General features: G+C 63.2%; 2 protein-coding genes across 4 annotated transcripts; both read left to right on the top strand.

Moving 5' to 3' along the window:
* The first annotated feature begins 72 nt into the window (after positions 1 to 72).
* Positions 73 to 9,282, top strand: TAS1R1 (taste 1 receptor member 1). Of its 2 annotated transcripts, XM_017346614.3 has the most exons (7): positions 73 to 393; positions 832 to 898; positions 3,205 to 3,511; positions 4,440 to 5,201; positions 5,588 to 5,800; positions 6,735 to 6,855; positions 8,151 to 9,282. In XM_017346614.3, the coding sequence occupies exons 1-7, from the start codon at positions 324 to 326 to the stop codon at positions 9,080 to 9,082; spliced, it is 2,472 nt and encodes an 823-aa protein (XP_017202103.2). In that variant the 5' UTR covers positions 73 to 323; the 3' UTR covers positions 9,083 to 9,282. The 2 variants fall into 2 exon arrangements, with proteins under 2 accessions (XP_017202103.2, XP_002716194.2); XM_002716148.5 differs by lacking the exon at positions 73 to 393 and having other exon boundaries at positions 601 to 898.
* Positions 9,283 to 9,494: 212 nt separating this feature from the next.
* On the top strand, positions 9,495 to 17,567 carry ZBTB48 (zinc finger and BTB domain containing 48). 2 transcript variants are annotated; one of them, XM_002716146.4, is made up of 11 exons: positions 9,495 to 9,641; positions 10,071 to 10,748; positions 11,163 to 11,404; positions 14,412 to 14,523; positions 15,146 to 15,238; positions 15,546 to 15,632; positions 15,792 to 15,946; positions 16,321 to 16,457; positions 16,527 to 16,691; positions 17,037 to 17,125; positions 17,208 to 17,567. In XM_002716146.4, exons 2-11 carry the CDS (start codon positions 10,074 to 10,076, stop codon positions 17,502 to 17,504), a joined length of 2,052 nt encoding a protein of 683 aa, XP_002716192.2. In that variant the 5' UTR covers positions 9,495 to 9,641; positions 10,071 to 10,073; the 3' UTR covers positions 17,505 to 17,567. The 2 variants fall into 2 exon arrangements, with proteins under 2 accessions (XP_002716192.2, XP_051712849.2); XM_051856889.2 differs by having other exon boundaries at positions 9,501 to 9,641; positions 15,567 to 15,632.
* The last annotated feature ends 251 nt before the right edge of the window (positions 17,568 to 17,818 follow it).

Here is a 17,818-nt window from a genome sequence, read left to right as displayed (position 1 = left end):
GCGCCCCGCCCCCGAGGCCCCTGGCGAGAGCCGCCAGCGCCCTCTGTCGGCTGTGCCCGGCCGCGCAGGACAGGGGCCCGCCGTCCCGCGGAGCCCTCGACTTACGTTATGCAAAAGTTCGGCGCGCGCACACCCGGGCTGGCTGCGGAAAGTCGGAACCCTCAGGCCCAGACCGGCGGCCTCCTCGCCGGAAATCCACCTGGGATTTTTTTTTTTTACCTCCCTGCAAAGAAAGCCCCAGGATTGGCATTTTAAACAAAACGGAGCAATTTGCATGCCTGTTGTTTGCATGCATTTAGGCCAGGGACTATGGGGCTCCCGGAATGAGGCTTCACCTGCAGGTGGTGTCAGGAAGCCGAGGACTCCGGTCGCATTCAGTTAGCCAAGGCCCAGGTAAAAAGTTCTAAAACCTGCAGCTCCCTGGTAGCAAGCTCTGCACCCCTAAAGACCCCCCCAAGAGGCCAGGGAGCCCTGCCAGAAGCCAGGTGAAGCCGGAGGCACTGGAGCTAGGACAGAACCCACAACTGTGCAGAGGAGGGGTCACGGGCTGCCCCCTGGTTTGCATCCACGCCTGGGCCTTGCCCAGTTCCTGAGTGGGACCACAGGCCCGGAAGGCCAGGGCCGGCAGCCTGGCCTCTGCAACTGGGCTCCAGTCCCACCCCGTCCATTCTATTTAAAGGGCACTGGGTGGCCATGCTGGGCACCTGGCCGGCATGCTGCGCGGTGCAGCCCACCTGCTGGGCCTGCAGCTCTCCGTGGCCTGGGCGCTCAGCTGCCACGAGACGCAGTCCTCCCCCGAATTCAGCCTCCCTGGGGATTACCTCCTTGCAGGCCTGCTCCCTCTCCACGGTGACCTTCAGCACGAGAGACACAGACCCGAGGTGACCCTCTGCGATCGGTGAGTGAGGGTCAGCAGGGGTGTCCCCTGGCCAGTATGGTTCTCCGAGGAGCCAAAAAGGCAGATGTAGGGGCCGGCATTGAGTCATGGCGGATTAAGCGCCACCAGCATCCCATATCCCAGCACCCACTCAAGTCCCAGCTTCCTGCTAATGAATTTTTTTATTTATTTATTTTTGACAGGCAGAGTGGACAGTGAGAGAGAGAGACAGAGAGAAAGGTCTTCCTTTGCCGTTGGTTCACCCTCCAATGGCCGCCGCGGCTGGCGCGCTGCGCGGCCGGCGCACCGCGCTGATCCGATGGCAGGAACCAGGTGCTTCTCCTGGTCTCCCATAGGGTGCAGGGCCCAAGCACTTGGGCCATCCTCCACTGCACTCCCTGGCCACAGCAGAGAGCTGGCCTGGAAGAGGGGCAACCGGGACAGAATCCGGCGCCCCGACCGGGACTAGAACCCGGTGTGCCGGTGCCGCTAGGCGGAGGATTAGCCTAGTGAGCCGCGGCGCCGGCCCTGCTAATGAATTTGGGAAAGAGTGGGAGATGGCTCCAGGCTCCTGCTTTGGTCCAGCCCGGCCCTGGCCGTTGTGGTCATTTGAGGAATGATCCAGCAGGTGGATGATCCCTCTCTCTCTTCCTGTCACTCTGCCTTTTAAATAAATCTTAAAGGGAAATGGAGCAGTTGATGCCTCAGGAATTGAGCAAAGTTAGGAAGTCAGGGGTCTGGGCAGTGATTTGAGAGGCAGAGTTACAGACAGAGAGAGAGGTCTTCCATCTGCTGGTTCACTCCCCAGGTGGCCGCAATGGTGTTTCTGAAGCCAGGAGCCAGGAGCTTCCGGGTCTCCCACGCGGGTGCAGGGGCCCAAGGACTTGGACCATCTTCCATTGCTTTTCTAGGCCACAGCAGAGAGCTGGATCAGAAGTGGAGCAGCTGGGACTCGAACTGGTGCCCATGTGGGATGCTGGAGCCGCATGGCAGAGGCTGCTCCTACTACTCCCCAGTGCTGGCCCCTTTCTGTCTAAGAAAACTGTTGCTGGGGCCGGTGCTGTGGAGCAGCGGGTTAACGCCCTGGCCTGCAGCGCCGGCATCCCATATGGGCGCCGGTTCATGCCCGGCTGCTCTACTTCTGATCCAGCTCTCTGCTAAGGCCTAGAAAAGCAATGGAAGATGGTCCAAGTCCTTGGGCCCCTGCACCCGCGTGGGAGACCCGGAAGAAGCTCCTGGCTCCTGGCTTCAGAAACACCATTGCGGCCACCTGGGGAGTGAACCAGCAGATGGAAGACCTCTCTCTCTCTCTCTTTCTCTCTCTCTCTGCCTCTCCTCTCTCTGTGTAACTCTGGCTTTCAAATAAATACATGATAAATATTAAAAAAAAAAAAAGAAAGAAAGAACACTGTTGCTTACAGACTGCGTAAAGGAGTTCGGGAGGCCTGAGGATGCTGTCAGGGCTTGGCTGCAGGATGCCCTTACTCATGAAACACACCCAGGAGGAATGTTCCAGAAATCTGGGACCAGTCCAAAGGGCTAGAGATAGGAATCTGGGAAAAGAAACCCGGGGCTAGGGGGCTGGCGCTGCAGCTTAGCCGATGAGGCTACCTGCAGTGCCGGCATCCCATGTGGGTGCCGGTTCAAGTCCTGGCTGCTCCACCTCCGATCCAGCTTCGGATGGGCCCAGCTGTGACCATTGTGGCCATCTGGGGAGTGAACCAGAGGATGGAAGGCCATTGCACGCGCTGTCCCTCTGCTTGTGCTTCTCCGTAACTCTGCCTTTCAAATAAATAAATAAGAACGTGACGGCAGCTCTTGCCAGAATGCCCGGCCCGCTGGCTGGCCCTGCGGATCTCAGAGTTGCCAGCCCCTGGCATCCCACCAGCTGAGCTAGCTCCTTCAGATAAACCTCTCTCTATATATAGACACCAGCGGTCTCCAAAAAGTTTGTGGGAAATGCATATAATAATAATAAAAAACTATGTGTGGACTTTAAATGTTTCTGCTTCTACTCCGCTCCCCCCAGCTTTCTGAAGGGCCCTCCATGTCTGCGTGGGTCCTGTTCTTCCCCTGGGGAACCCTGGCTGATGGCGTAGGTTTCTCTGCTTCGATGCCCAAGTGCAGGGGGGAGCGCGCCGTGTGGTCTCTCGGCAGCCTGTTTCCTGGCTCTCCCTCCTGGGACTGTGTTGTACGCGGGGCCGTGTTGAGGTCGTGATTGTCTGGGGACAGATGACCCAGCGGGCCCGGGATGCCAGGCAGCCAGAGGGTCTCAGGGCTCATCAGGGCTGCGTCCGCCTCAGCTCCTGGCTCGCCTTTCCCCACAGGCCTGACAGCTTCAACGGCCATGGCTACCACGTCTTCCAGGCCATCCGGTTCGGCATCGAGGAGATAAACAACTCCACGACCCTGCTGCCCAACGTCACGCTGGGGTATGAGCTGTACGACGTGTGCTCCGACTCCGCCAACGTGTACGCCACGCTGAGAGTGCTCTCCCGGCTAGGGACAGACCACGTAGAGATCCAAGAGGACCTGCAGCACCACTCCCCCAGGGTCGTGGCTGTCATCGGGCCCGACAGCAACAGGCAGGCCGCCACCACCGCCGCCCTGCTGGGCCCCTTCCTGGTGCCCCTGGTAAGCTGCAGCCTTGGCGGTTCATCCACTCCCCTCTGGGCAGTCCAGCAGGCGTGGGGGGAGGGAGCGCAGGAGCCGCTGTCCCTTCCTTGGCTGGGGCAGCTGGGTGACCACTGCTCATTAGTCCTGTTGCAAAGGTCCAGGGCTCATGGGAAAGGCCACTCCCCTTTGGAACCACCACCACTGAACTTCACACCCTCTGCCTAGGCAACCCCAGGGCTCCAACTCCTTGGCTAAGGACTGGACACTCCGCTCCCCACCCCACCAGCTCCTCCGTGTCTCCCCCACCTTGCCCGCCTGCCACGCCCCCTGCCTCAGAGGTGCACGTCCCTCCCGAGCCCTCTGGCCTGGCTCCCTCCCAGGTGGCTCCTCCTTGGCCTGTAGGCGGGCTGGGGTCCCACTGCCCCTTCCAGACACCCCTGCTCTCTGCACTACGCTCACTCTCTCTGCCGCCTTCCCCGAGGGACTTCTCCAGAGAGTCCTCCCTTCTCGCTCGCATCGCCCTCCTCCCGTGTGCTCCTCTCAGTAGCCAGCGGCCTCTCGTGGCCTACAGGTTGAAGTCCAGGACCCTTAGCTGGAGAGCTGAGCCCTCCTGCCCCGCCCTGCCAATGCTCCCCTCTGAGCCCGAGTCCCTGGAGGCACCCACACACACACTTGCATCACTGCCTTGGAGGCAGGCTTTGTTCCGTGTGCTTAGACTGCATGACCCCCCGACGCACACACACACCACGTCCAGCAGGTGCGTCCCACCTTCCCAACAGCCTCCCCCGGGCCTGCACGGTTCTTTGTGATCTGGGCACTGCTTTCCTGGTCTCCCCCCTCCCCGGGACTCCACACCTAGCACAGGGCCCGGAATGGGAGCCTGAGGAGGGGGACGACGTTGAGGTCAGGCTGCCACCGCTGAACTGGCTGGCTGGGACCCCCACAGATCAGCTACGAGGCCAGCAGCACGGTGCTCAGCGTGAGGCGGCAGTACCCCTCATTCCTGCGCACCATCCCCAGCGACAAGCACCAGGTGGAGATCATGGTGGAGCTCATGCAGAGTTTCCAGTGGGTCTGGATCTCACTGGTCAGCAGCGACGACACCTATGGACTCCTGGGGGTGCAGGCGCTGCAGGAGCTGGCCACGCCCCGGGGCATCTGCATCGCCCACAAGGCCATGGTGCCTTCCTCTGCCCAGGTGGGTGACGAGAGGGTACAGGGCATCCTGGACCACCTGATCCAATCCAAGGCCACCGTCGTGGTCGTTTTCAGCAACCGGCAGGTGGCCTGGGTATTCTTCAAGTCCGTAGTGCTGGCCAAGCTGACCGGCAAGGTGTGGATCGCCTCGGGAGACTGGGCCATCTCCACGCACATCACCAACCTGCCCGGGATCCGGGGCATCGGCACGGTGCTGGGCGTGGCGATCCAGCAGAGACCTGTCCCTGGCCTGCGGGAGTTCGAGGAGGCCTATGCCCGGGCACACAAGGTGGCCCCCAAACCTTGCCTGGGGGGCTCCTGGTGCAGCACCAATCAGCTCTGCCAAGACTGCCAAACCTTCACAGAACACACGACGCCTGCACTTGGAGCCTTCTCCATGAGTACGGCCTACAGTGCGTACCAGGCAGTGTATGCCGTGGCCAACGGCCTCCACAAGCTCCTGGGCTGTGCCTCCGGAGCCTGTTCCAAGCGCCAGTTCTACCCCTGGCAGGTAAGAGAGCCCAGCCCCGGGCACCCTGTCCTGGGAGAACGGCCAGTCCTGAGGCGAGAGAGGGGCCATGCTGGGTGCCAGGAGGGACGACAGCGATGGGCGGGAGCGCGGGTCTCTTCTCCTGGATCAATCCTTTTCTCTGAACCTTACTTTCTCCTGCCTACCATGCACCCAAAGCAGCAAGGGCTACGAGTTCTTTGCAAAGAGGTCTCCTCTTGGGGGCTGGGCGGGCAGGTCAAGGGGCTCCCTAGGAGGGGACAGGGCTCTGAGGAAGGGGCCGGACCTGGGTGGGCGGCAGGCACCCAGGGTGGAAGCCTGGGCACGCCCCAGGCACTTGTTTCCTGGGCTGTCTGGATCTGGGTTTCCACGACGCCTGCTTGTTTCAGCTTCTGGAGCAGATCCGCAAGGTGAATTTCCTTCTGCATGAGGACACGGTGACGTTTACTGACGTCGGGGACCCCCTCGGTGGCTATGACGTCATTGCCTGGGACTGGAGTGGGCCTGAGTGGACCTTCAGGGTCATTGGCTCCTCCCTGCGCTCTCCGGTTCATCTGGACATAAATAAGACCAAAATCCAGTGGGATACAAAGGACAACAAGGTAACAAGGGTGTGGTCACTCAGCAGGTGACTTTTATTTTAAAATTTATTTATTTATCTGGAGGGCGGTGATACAGAGAGATATCTTCCATTCACTGGTTCACTCCCCAAATGGCCACAACAGCCAAGACTGGGCCAGGCCAAAGCCAGGAGCCAGGAGCTTTTCCCAGGTCTCTCACTTAGGAGGCAGGGGCCCAAGTACTTACACCATCTTCTGCTGCTTTCCCAGGCACATTAGCAGGGAGCTAGATGGGAAGTGGAGCAGCTGGGACTCAAACTAGCACTCACATGAAATGTTGGCATTGGGCCGGCGCCGCAGCTCACTAGGCTAATCCTCCACCTGCAGCGCTGGCACCCTGGGTTCTAGTCCAGGTTGCTCCTCTTCCAGTCCAGCTCTCTGCTGTGGCCCGGGAGTGCAGTGGAGGATGGCCCAAGTGCTTGGGTCCTGTACGCGCATGGGAGACCAGGAAGAAGCACCTGGCTCCTGGCTTCGGATCGGCGCAGTGCACCGGCCGTGGCGGCCATTTGGGGGGGGTGAACCAACGGGAGAAAGACCTTTCTCTCTGTGTCTCACTGTCTAACTCTGCCTGTCAAAAAAAAAAAAAAAATGTTGACATTGGAGGAGGCAGCTTAACCCACTGCACCACAACGCCAGCCCCGGCAGGCAACTGACCTATGGGCAGCCTGGGACCTGGAGGTGGCGCTGACAGAGCCTGCACAGAGCGGGAGGGGACTCCAGGTACCAAGCCAGCATCCCCATACCCAGTCACGCCAGGGGAGCAGGAAGGCTAGCGCCATGGGCTAGCAGACAGGTGCCAGGTGGGCCTCGGCTCACAGCCAGGGGCTCTGCCCTGCCCTTGAGCCCCCAGCGCGCACGCTCAGCAACTCTGATTGGGCTCCTTCGAGGGTTGCAGAACACCTGTGGCTTCTTCCAGGTGCCTCAGTCCGTGTGCTCCAGCGACTGCCTGGACGGGTACCAGCGCGTGGTCGTGAGTTTTCACCACTGCTGCTTCCAGTGTGTGCCCTGCGAGGCCGGGACTTTCGTCAACAAGAGCGGTGAGTGAGCCAGTGGGTGGGGGACGTGACTTCCCTGGGGTCTGCACGGTGCACGGAGGGACCTCCCTCGGTCCCTGTGTGCACAGTCGGGTCACTGCGCTACCAGTCGGGTACAGGATGGAAGACACCTGCCACCAGACTGAATTCTGATCAAGCAGACAAAGGTACACGACACAGTTCCTGTGTGTGCAGTCCCGTTCTGAATTCAACGTCTCTGCCCAGATGGAGCCACCTACACTTTCCTCCCTGTCCTCCCATCCCACCTGTGCAAGGGCCCTTCTGTTGCCTGTTCCAAAGACAAGCGGCACCTGAAAGGTTTGACACAAGTCAGTGTGCCCCCGCCCAGGACGCCAGACTGAGGTCAGAAAGCAACTGAGGGCTCTGCCCCGAGCTGGCCTCCCCAGGGGCCACACCCTTTCCTCCGAATGCATCTCTTCTGTCCCGAGTCAGGGCTCGGAAACCACAGAGAGGGCGCTCAGGAAGATGGACTGGCTAGTGAGTGCGGCAGACAGAGTGCTGACACCCTCTCCCGGGCTGGCTGCTCCCATTACAATGTTAACCTCAGAGAAGCCATTGGGTCAGGCCCTGCCAAGGCAACCACAGGGGGAACCTGAGATTCAATAAATCTACAGCAGGTGGATTTGTAACTTGATCATTTTTTAAAAATTTATTTGAAAGACAGAGCTATAGAGCGAAGTAGAATGAGAGAGAGAGAGAGAGAGAGGGAGAAAGAAAGGTCCTCCATCTGCTGGTTCACTCCCCAAATAACCGCAACAGCCAGAGCGGAGCCAATTCGAAGCCAGGAGCCAAGAGCCTCCTCTGGGTCTCCCAGGTGGGTGCAAGGGCCCAAGGACTTGGGCCACCCTCCACCGCCCTCCCAGGCCACAGCAGAGAGCCGGATCGGAAGTGCAGCAGCCGGGGCTTGAACTGGCGCCCACATGAGATGCCTGCGCTGCAGGCCGCGGCCCCACCCCGCTGCGCCTTAGCGCCGGCCCCAACTTGATCATGTTTGTACGGCCTGCAAACGATGTTCTACACATCCGAGTGGCCCTTGGCAGACACAGGCCCCCAGCCCCACACGGGGTCACACAGCCTCACTGGGTGAGGACAGGGCCATCGCCTGACAAGGCGCTCCCTGGGGACGTTTCGGCGTGTGGGCTCCTGGGATCCTGTCCCACACAGAGCTTGGCTGTGTCCCCGGCGTGTTGAGGACTCCGCCGTGGTAACCCAGCATCTCGTGTGCCCGCGCCACCTCCTTGCTCCACCCCGAATCCCCTCCCCGCCTTCCCTTTCAGACCTGCACAGCTGCCAGCCTTGTGGCAAAGAAGAGTGGGCCCCCCAGGGAAGCCACACCTGCTTCCCCCGGGCCGTGGTGGTGCTGACTTGGCGTGAGCCCATTGGTTGGGTGCTTCTGACGGCCAACACGCTGCTGCTGCTGCTGGTGCTGGGGACCGCCGGCCTGTGTGCCCGGCACCTCCACACCCCTGTCGTGAAGTCAGCCGGGGGCAGGCTGTGCTTCCTCATGCTGGGCTCCCTGGCCGCCGGGAGCTGCAGCCTCTACGGCTTTCTCGGGGAGCCCACACTGCCTGCCTGCTTGCTGCGCCGGGCCCCCTTGCTCCTGGGATTGGCCATCTTCCTGTCCTGCCTGACAATTCGCTCCTTCCAACTGGTCATCATCTTCAAGTTTTCCACCAAGGTGCCGTCGTTCTACCACACTTGGGTCCGGAACCACGGTGCTGGCCTGTTTGTGCTGGTCAGTTCAGCGGTGCAGCTGCTCCTCTGTCTAATTTGGCTTGCAGTGTGGACCCCACTGCCCACCAGGGACTATCAGCGCTACCCCCACCTGGTGATGCTGGAGTGTACAGAGGTCAACTCCCCGGGTTTCATGATGGCCTTCGCCTACAACGTCTTCCTCTCCGTCTGCGCCTTTGCCTGCAGCTACCTGGGCAAGGAGCTGCCAGAGAACTATAACGAAGCCAAGTGCGTCACCTTCAGCCTGCTGCTCAACTTCGTGTCCTGGATCACCGTCTTCACCATGGCCAGCGTCTTCCAGGGCAAGTACCTGTCGGTGCTCAGCGTGCTCACCGGGCTCAGCAGCCTGGGCAGCCTCTTCGGCGGTTACTTCCTCCCCAAGTGCTACGTGATCCTCTGCCGCCCAGACCTCAACAGCACGGAGCACTTCCAGGCCTCCATCCAGGACTACACGAGGCGCTGCGGTTCCAGCTGACCCGTGGGCCAGGCGGGGTCAAGCTGAGCCGAGCGGACTGCCAGCCTCCCTGACCCCGAGGGTCGAAGGGTCCAGCGGACTGCGGAGGGCCGGGGGCGTCCGGGAGGCCGTGGGGGCAACTCGGTCTTGGCTTGGGATGTGTGAGCGCACGGCAGAGCCCAGCCCGGGCTCCAAGCTGCCAATAAAGAGGTGAAATGCGTGCTTGCGTGCTGGCTCACTTCCTGTCTGCCCACCCATCGGGCGCCGGAGCCCAGCCGGCCGCCCAGCTTGGCGTTGCCAGGCAACCGCGGAGGGTGTGCGCCGCGTCCGAGAGAACAGCCGGGCTAGGCCCCACCCCCTCCTGATTCCCATTGGCAGTTTTCCGAGTGGGGTCCCGCCCCCAGGGGCCGGAGCTGGAAGGCCGGCGCGTCCTGACGTCACGTCCGGCGCGACGGCGGCGGCGGCGGCGTCTCCGCACGGTGTGGGCCGGGGCACGTACAGCCTGGGCAATTGATCCGTGGGCTGTGGAGGCGTCGTGCCGCCGGGCCCGTGAGGGCGGCGCGGGGAGTAGCGGCCCTGGGTGAGGAGGGCGCGGGGCGCGGGAGGGAGGGGCTGTCGGCGTTGACAGGCGTGTGGGCGCGGCGGTCTTCCTGCCTCGCCGCCCGGGACCTGTGGGCGCGGCGAGGGCTCCCTCCGGACAGGGTCGTGTTGCTGTGTCCTGCTGAGGAGTTCGCGCTCCTCCTCGCCTCCGCTCGTCCCAAGCTTGCTGCCTCCCATCGGCCCGCTTCCTGACCCTGTCCTGCCTCCCGCTCTCCCCGCAGCCGGCCGCCTGTGCCTCGACCTCCTCCGCCCCGTCCCCTCTGGCCCGGGAGGCTGGCAGCCCGCTCCTCTCCACGCCCTGGTGCTGATAAGGGTGGTCGAGGAGACCCGACCTCCCCCCTCCTCCAGTGCAGGGCTTGCGCCTGCTCAGCCTCAGTTTGGCCGACCTCGTGCCTCCCTCCCCCTCCAGACCATGGACGGCTCCTTCGTGCAGCACAGCGTGAGGGTTCTGCAGGAGCTGAACAAGCAGCGGGAGAAAGGCCAGTACTGCGACGCCACCCTGGACGTCGGGGGCCTGGTGTTCAAGGCGCACTGGAGCGTCCTCGCCTGCTGCAGCCACTTCTTCCAAAGCCTCTACGGCGACGGCCCGGGGGGCAGCGTCGTCCTCCCTGCCGGCTTCGCGGAGATCTTTGGCCTGCTGCTGGACTTCTTCTACACGGGTCACCTCGCCCTCACCTCGGGAAACCGCGATCAGGTGCTGCTGGCAGCCCGGGAGTTGCGAGTGCCGGAGGCCGTGGAGCTGTGCCAGAGCTTCAAGCCCAAGACTGCGGTGGGACAGGCCCCGGGCGGCCAGAGCGGGCTGGGGAGGCCCGCTGCCCGTCCTCAGGAGCCAGCGGGCTTGCAGGAGGAGGACGTTTCCAGGACGCTGGGCCTAGTCCCCAGGGAGCAAGAGCCCGGAGGCAGTCACAGCCCCCAGACACCCCAGCTCCACCCCCCTGCTCAGAGTGACAGCCCCTCCTTCCTCCGTGGGAAGTTCAAGCAGGCCTTGAACCCTGGTGTCCCGGAGGACAAGCTGCCCGAGGACTGCAGAGTGCCCCCCAGGCCCTTTGAGGCGGAAGGTGGCCAGCTGCAGGGCGAGAGTAACGAGGTACCGTGCCCGGGGAGGCAGGCGTAGGGCGAAAGACCGACACTTCTGGGGGTGACCTGGACCCCTGAGTTGGATACGGTTAAGGGGTTGACAGGAGGCTTTCTGCAGACGTGGGCAGCCGGTGGCTTCAGCTGACCTTCCCTGGTTGCAGCTTACGGGGGGGGGGGGGGGTTGGCGTGGGCGGCATCCGGGTGCCCAGTGTTTCCCCAGGGGGCTGAAGCCCAGCGGGCTCCGGTTCCCCACAGTAGAGCCCTGCCCTCCAAACCCAAGGCGCGGGTGCTGTCTGCCCTGGGACCCTGCAGGGGAGTTACTGATGAGGACGTGTCCAGACGGGGGCTGGGGTGGACCTGGAGCTGGCCCCCACAGCCCTGCCGATTAACTTGGTGACCCCACCCCCACTGCCTCTCACTCTAGTGGGAAGTGGTGGTTCAAGTTGAGGACGATGGTGACGGTGATTACGTGTCTGAGGCTGAGCCCGTGCTGACCAGGAGGAAGTCGAGTGAACTCAGAAAGCCCCGTGCGGCCGAGCCAGCCCTGGGCACAGACTCCCTGGCGGTGGAGCCCGCGGGCAGCAGAAAAGGCGCGGCGGCGCCGGTCGAGTGCCCCACGTGCCATAAAAGGTTCCTCAGCAAGTACTACCTGAAGGTGCACAACAGGTAGGCGTCCCGCTGAGCGCCTGTCCCGTCTCCCGTCCCGTCTCCTGTCCCATCTCCCTCTCCTGTCCCGTCTCCCGTCCCGTCTCCCGTCCCGTCTCCTGTCCCGTCTCCTGTCCCGTCTCCCGTCTCCTGTCTCCTGTCCCGTCTCCCGTCTCCCGTCCCGTCTCCCGTCCCGTCTCCCGTCCCGTCTCCTGTCCCGTCTCCCTCTCCTGTCCCGTCTCCTGTCCCGTCTCCCGTCTCCCGTCTCCTGTCCCGTCTCCCGTCTCCTGTCTCCTGTCCCGTCTCCCGTCCCGTCTCCTGTCCCGTCTCCCGTCTCCTGTCCCGTCTCCTGTCCCATCTCCCGTCTCCTGTCTCCCGCTCTCCCGCTCTCCCAGTGCAGGAGGGGTCCTGAGTGTCCTGTCCCGTCTCCCGTCCCGTCTCCCGTCCTGTCTCCTGTCCCGTCTCCCGTCCCGTCTCCTGTCCCGTCTCCTGTCCCGTCTCCCGCCTCCTGTCCCGTCTCCCTCTCCTGTCCCGTCTCCCGTCTCCCGTCCCGTCTCCTGTCCTGTCTCCCGTCCCGTCTCCCGTCTCCCGTCTCCTACTCTCCCACTCTCCCAGTGCAGGAGGGGTCTTGAGCGTTCTGTCCCATCTCCCACTCTCCCACTCTCCCAGTGCAGGAGGGGTCCTGAGTGCCCCCCTTCCGGGCTTCATCTCAGCCCCACATCGGCCTGGCACTGGTCATCTGGGAGTGAGCACCCGGCTTTGAGTCGGGTCCGTCTCCCTCCCCCTCCTCCTGGGTCCTCTGGCTGGGGAGGGGCTGTGGACACCTTGTCAGCCTTGGCCTTGACCTCCAGTTGGCTGTGCCAAGGCCCCTGTGCTCCAGTGAGGCCCCATCCTCGGTACTGAAGCTTAGCAGTCCGGGCTTAGGGCAGGTGCAGATCTCTAGGGTTTGGCGCTTCCTGTGTTTCTGGGGAGATCACTCAGGTGCCTCAGGGCAGCAGAAAAGACCTAAAAGGCTGCAGCATCCAGCAGGCGACCCAGGAGCCCCTGGGGCAGTTTTATCTTCAGATTTGTTAAATTAGCTGAACGGTTCAGTTTTTGGATGCAGTAGCCACCTCTCCAGTGCCCAGGAGCCACGGGGCTCCCAGGCTGTGGCGTCTGTCATACAGACACCAAGCATTTCCGTCATCGCCGAGCGGTCCGGAGTCTGCGAGGCCTCTGGGGACGGCAGCGAGTGACAGACCTTCCAGCCCTGCCGCCTCCAAGCCCAGGGCATCGCCGGTCCCCCGCTGCGCTTCCTTGCTGAGCCGGGGTGGGTCACACGCCTCCTCTCAGTGGGACACTTTGGAAAGCCGCTGGGCATCTGCTGGAGCCGGAGCTGTGCGCCCTGCTCGGGGCAGCTGCGGCCTGTGGGGTCTGGGGTGCCTGTGTTGTGAGGGGAGCCTGCGCCAGTCTGTTTTCCAACTGGACGCTCCAGGCGGAGGATTCTGGGTTGCTGACTGGGTCCCGAGGACCGGTAGGAAGTGATGACCTCATGAGGTCGCTGTCCTGGGGGACAATGAAGGTCAGTGTCGTGGGGAGAGAGGCCCGGGCTCTGGCAGGTGTAGAAACTCTCGCGGTCCACACGAGGGCCGTCAGCTCAGTGCCTGGGAGCTGACCAGGCCGCTGCACAGAGTCCCTCGCGGCGTCGGCCTTGCACAGAGGGATGCCGAGGCAAACCTCGCAGAGGAGTCGAGGTGCGTGGAGACAGACATGGGGTGGAGCCCGCCCGGGGATGGGCAGGAGAGGGTGGGGTCAGGCAGCGCTTTTAAATAACGGTGGTCTGTGATGCAAGATCGGAGATGATGGGCTTTTCCTTAGTAGATGCCCAGATGTCAGCTTTGTGGGACTTTGAAGGGTGGGACCTGTAAAAGTCTGGGGTCCCCCAGGAGTCAGTGCAGTGAAATGTGTTTTTCACCAGGTCTTCCCTGAGGGAAGCAGCAGGGTTTGATGCCGAGTGCTTCTGTATCTAGAGCAGGAGTCGGCGGGCTTTCCTGAAGGAACCTGGTGGGAGCGTTTCATGCCTAGTTCATCCATCGTCGCACGTCCCTCTTCTTTTTTTAATGCGTTTTCTTTCCATAACATTTTTAGACTTACAGGAAAACCACGATCTAGGGACTCTCCAGATACTCTGCCCTCAGTTTCCTCTGTTACATTTGAGACACGTGTGCCAGTTAATGAGCACGTTTTAATGAGAATACATACATAAATAAATAGTGATGGTCTGGTCGGGGAAGTTGCAGAGAAGGTGAGATTCGAGCAGAGACAGAGCAGTGAGGCAGTGGCGTGTGTGGCTGGGGCGAGCCGTGGGCAGGGCCAAGAGCCAGAGCACGGCTGGCAGCTGGTTAGCGAGCGCAAGGGGGTGAGTGCCGGCCCCGGGGGCGCCGTGGAGTAGGCCGGCAAGGGCCGGGGCAGGCAGCTCTGGAGGGCCGCGCACGCCGTCTGCAGCCCCCCAGGCTTGTCTCAGAGCGGGAAGGGAGGCTTGGGAGTTGTCTGCCACGAGGTGACGAGGTCTGGCTTGTATCTAAGAGTCTTTCTGGCTACTGTGGGGAAGCAGGCCTGGAGCATGGAGGCCAGGTGGGAGGCGACACCTGGAGCAGCCCGGGAGATGCCCTGGCTGTTAGGTGGCAGCGCTGGAGCCAGGTCATCAGGGGCTGGGACTGCGTGCCTGTGCCGGCCCTCCCCGCTGGCCTCTGCCACTGAGCTCCGCCGTGGCTGCTGTGGAGGCCGGCAGAGGAGGGGCTTAGGGCTGGCTCAGGACTCAGGTGTTACCTGTAGTTTCTGGCCACACCGTCCCTGTCGACAGTCTCCGTGCTGGAGGGGATTTCTGGGCTTGGCCCTGCCTGTTCCCCAGGGTCTGACCCAGCCCACGTGGTGAGCCGCGGCCGGCCCGTCACACCTGTCTTTCTTACTGTGGCCAGAACCAGAGGGGCGAGGGGGAGGTCCTGTGGGAGGTCCTCAGCCCCCACTTCCTGTTGCCTTCTCCTGGCAGGAAACACACTGGGGAGAAGCCCTTCGAGTGCCCCAAGTGTGGGAAGTGCTACTTTCGGAAGGAGAACCTGCTGGAGCACGAAGCCCGGAACTGCGTGAACCGCTCAGAACAGGTATCTGGGAGTGGCCCGGTGCCTGTGGGCGGGGACACACTGGTCTGCGTGTTTGAACCAGTGGGAAGTGCCCCACGCGACTCTCTCAGGAGGGAGCTGTAAGCCTGAGGGAGCCGCAGCGTCCTTGAGGTCGTCAAGTCTGTGCCCTGGGACAGTGGGGACACAGGTCCCAGCAGCAGAAGGGACAAGATTTGGAGGGACTTTGTGGGAAGCATTTTGGGTTTGCCTGCTGGGCTCCCGGCCCAGCTCTGTCTTGCGTTTTGGAGAAGGGCGCCCCAGTGGGCACTGGGAAAGGCCTCCTGGGCCCACCCCCTACCCCGCTGCGGGCCTGTGGGGAGGGGGCAGCCGGCCTGGCCTCCGTGGAGGCTTGTTGGTCCCAAGGCCAGGGACTGCAGGTCAGGCTGCACGGCCCCTGCCCTGCCCCAGTCTGAGAAGGGCCTGGCGCTGGTGGGCTGCAGTGGCAGCAGTGGTCAGGGCAGGCGGGTTACGTGTCGCCCTCTCCCACCCTAGCCCCCTCCCCCCAGGCAGACTCGCCAGCAGCGAGTGGAAGCCCCCGCAGAGGCGGCCGTCGCGGGCGGAGGCCCCTCCTGATGCTGGCCCTGCTTGCCCCTCACACCGCCAGGTCTTCACGTGCTCCGTGTGCCAGGAGACCTTCCGCCGGAGGATGGAGCTGCGGGTGCACATGGTGTCCCACACGGGGGAGATGCCCTACAAGGTCAGCCTCAGGGTGCCTCCCGCTGAGCCCTTTGCAGGGGTGGGGTCAGGGCCCTCCCCCGTGGTGGCTGTTAAGGAGCTGCCTTGCCTGCCCATCCAGTGCCCCACACCTGCGGTAGGCCACTGGCTGCAGGCCCCCCTCTTTCCTTGCATGAAGGGCGGGTTCGCACCCCCCGGGCGTGGCGTGGGCAGTGGGGCACGGAGGGGGGGTGGTGCCGCCTCTGCTGGAGTCAGCAGCTCCTCAGTGGCAGCGGCCGGCTGGGTGCTGGTGGCGCGGCCGTCCTGAGGGCGCTGGGCCTGCCTTGCAGTGCTCCTCCTGCTCCCAGCAGTTCATGCAGAAGAAAGACTTGCAGAGTCACATGATCAAGCTTCACGGAGCCCCCAAGCCCCACGCGGTAAGTGCAGACGCGGGGGCCGGGCCCACGCCCACGGGGCTTTTGAGGCAAGATTGAGGTGGCCCTGTCAGTGTCCGGATGGGCGGGGGCCATGTGGTTGCTGCTGTCATCGTCCTCACCCTGGCCCTGGTCCCTTTGCCTGACCCGTCTGCCCCGTAGTGTCCCACCTGTGCCAAGTGCTTCCTGTCCCGGACGGAGCTGCAGCTGCATGAGGCCTTCAAGCACCGTGGGGAGAAGCTGTTTGTGTGCGAGGAGTGTGGGCACCGGGCCTCCAGCCGCAACGGGCTGCAGATGCACATTAAGGCCAAGCACAGGTACGGGGTGCCGGGTTCTCCGGTCTCCTGAGGTTCCAGCCGGGCCGGGAAGGTGGCGGATGCTGCCGAGCGTCTGCGTGTGCCCTCTCCTGTGCATCTCGTGCCTGCTGCCCTTCTGGGGTGAGCAGGGCTGTGGGACCCGCAGAGTAGGTGGGGAGGGGGTTTCAGGCTGAAACAAGGCTCTGTTGCTCCAGGGCAGAGTCTTGCTGTCCTGTTTCCTGTGACTGCTGCTCCCTGGCGCCCCAGGATCGAGGTGGTACCCCCTTCCACGCACTGCCTCGGCCCTGCTTCCTCCAGGCTGGCCCCCAGCTGTAGCAGAGTGAAGGAGACCACTCCCTCAGTGTGGCCTCTGCCCTGTGTCCCCACCTGAACAGGAACGAGAGGCCGTATGTCTGTGAGTTCTGCAGCCACGCCTTTACCCAGAAGGCCAATCTCAACATGCACCTGCGCACGCACACGGGCGAGAAGCCCTTCCAGTGCCACCTCTGTGGCAAGACCTTCCGTACCCAAGGTGAGGCGGCCCCCGCGGTCCCCGCCCCAGGCTGGAGGGCAGCGCCCTAGCCCTGTCTTGTCCCCACAGCCAGCCTGGACAAGCACAACCGCACCCACACCGGCGAGAGGCCCTTCGGCTGTGAGTTCTGCGAGCAGCGCTTCACTGAGAAGGGGCCGCTCCTGCGGCACGTGGCCAGTCGCCACCAGGAGGGCCGGCCCCACTTCTGCCAGATCTGCGGCAAGACCTTCAAAGGTACCTGAGCGCCCCGGGGGGAGTCGAGGGCTGAGCCGTGCTGGGGGTCTCTGGAGAGGTCGGGGCACCCGTGGCTTTCCCATGCCCACTCTTGGCGGCAGGACTTTGTGTCCCCGTGCGTTAGGTGACGTGGGAACCTCTGTGACTGCAGTGAGTGCAGTGCAGGACGACCTGGGGCCGTGCTGGGGGCACACTGCCGAGGGGCGCAGGGGCTCGCTGGCCACGCCCGTCCCAGGCTCTGCTGCATCTCCTGTCTGCTCACGCACGCTGGGGCTCCTGGCTTCCTGTCCCAGGGCACCATCCTCAGGTTCCCCTCTTCACACGGGGCTCCCTTCCCTCCTGCAGCCGTGGAGCAGCTGCGTGTGCACGTCAGACGGCACAAGGGGGTGAGGAAGTTCGAGTGCACCGAGTGTGGCTACAAGTTCACTCGGCAGGTGAGCCAGGCCCCGGGTCACCTCCCCCAGCCACGGCCCTCCCCCAGCCTGAGCGCGCCCTCCCCCTCCCCCCTCCCCCCAGGCTCACCTGCGCAGGCACATGGAGATCCACGATCGCGTGGAGAACTACAACCCGCGGCAGCGCAAGCTCCGAAACCTGGTCATTGAGGACGAGAAGATGGTGGTGGTGGCGCTGCAGCCGCCTGCGGAGCTGGAAGTGGCCTCGGCTGAGGTCATCATGGAGTCCCTGGCCCAGGGCGGTCTGGCCTCTCAGCTCCCTGGCCAGAGACTGTGTGCCGAGGAAGGCTTTGCTGGCCCGGGGGTCCTGGAGCCGTCACTCATCATCACAGCAGCCGTCCCTGAGGACTGTGACACGTAGCACACCCTCTCTGCCAAGACCCACTCGACCCCAGACCCAATAAACACGTGGTTTTGGACTTGATTTGCCTGGTGGTCTGTTCCCCTGCACCCTGGAGGCTGTGAAGTGTTGCTTTCCCAGCTGTGCCCTCAGTGGTGCCCTGCCCAGAGCTCCCTGGACTCTGGGCTCAGCTGGGCCCCCCAGCTCATCGGGGACCTGAGCTGTGACGGGTGGGATGGCTTTGGGGGCCAAGCCGCTAGGCCCAGGCATTCTCCACATCTGTCTTCTGTCCCTTGTTTTCTGCACTCTGGAGCACTGGCCAGTAGGGCAGCCAG

This window comes from Oryctolagus cuniculus, chromosome 7 (genome assembly GCF_964237555.1).
Source record: "Oryctolagus cuniculus chromosome 7, mOryCun1.1, whole genome shotgun sequence".
Taxonomy (NCBI): Eukaryota; Metazoa; Chordata; class Mammalia; order Lagomorpha; family Leporidae; genus Oryctolagus; species Oryctolagus cuniculus.
The sequence above is the reverse complement of the archived record's forward strand: the minus strand, read 5'-3'. Positions and strand labels throughout refer to the sequence as shown.

Coding starts and splice junctions, on each gene's coding strand:
- TAS1R1 (XM_002716148.5), top strand. CDS start 714: ATGCTGCGCGGTGCAGCCCACCTGCTGGGCCTGCAGCTCTCCGTGGCC. Junction 5,202..5,587: donor GCCAGTTCTACCCCTGGCAG/GTAAGAGAGCCC, acceptor TGCTTGTTTCAG/CTTCTGGAGCAGATCCGCAA. Junction 6,856..8,150: donor GACTTTCGTCAACAAGAGCG/GTGAGTGAGCCA, acceptor CTTCCCTTTCAG/ACCTGCACAGCTGCCAGCCT.
- ZBTB48 (XM_002716146.4), top strand. CDS start 10,074: ATGGACGGCTCCTTCGTGCAGCACAGCGTGAGGGTTCTGCAGGAGCTG. Junction 15,239..15,545: donor CGGGGGAGATGCCCTACAAG/GTCAGCCTCAGG, acceptor CCTGCCTTGCAG/TGCTCCTCCTGCTCCCAGCA. Junction 16,692..17,036: donor CTGCGGCAAGACCTTCAAAG/GTACCTGAGCGC, acceptor TCCCTCCTGCAG/CCGTGGAGCAGCTGCGTGTG.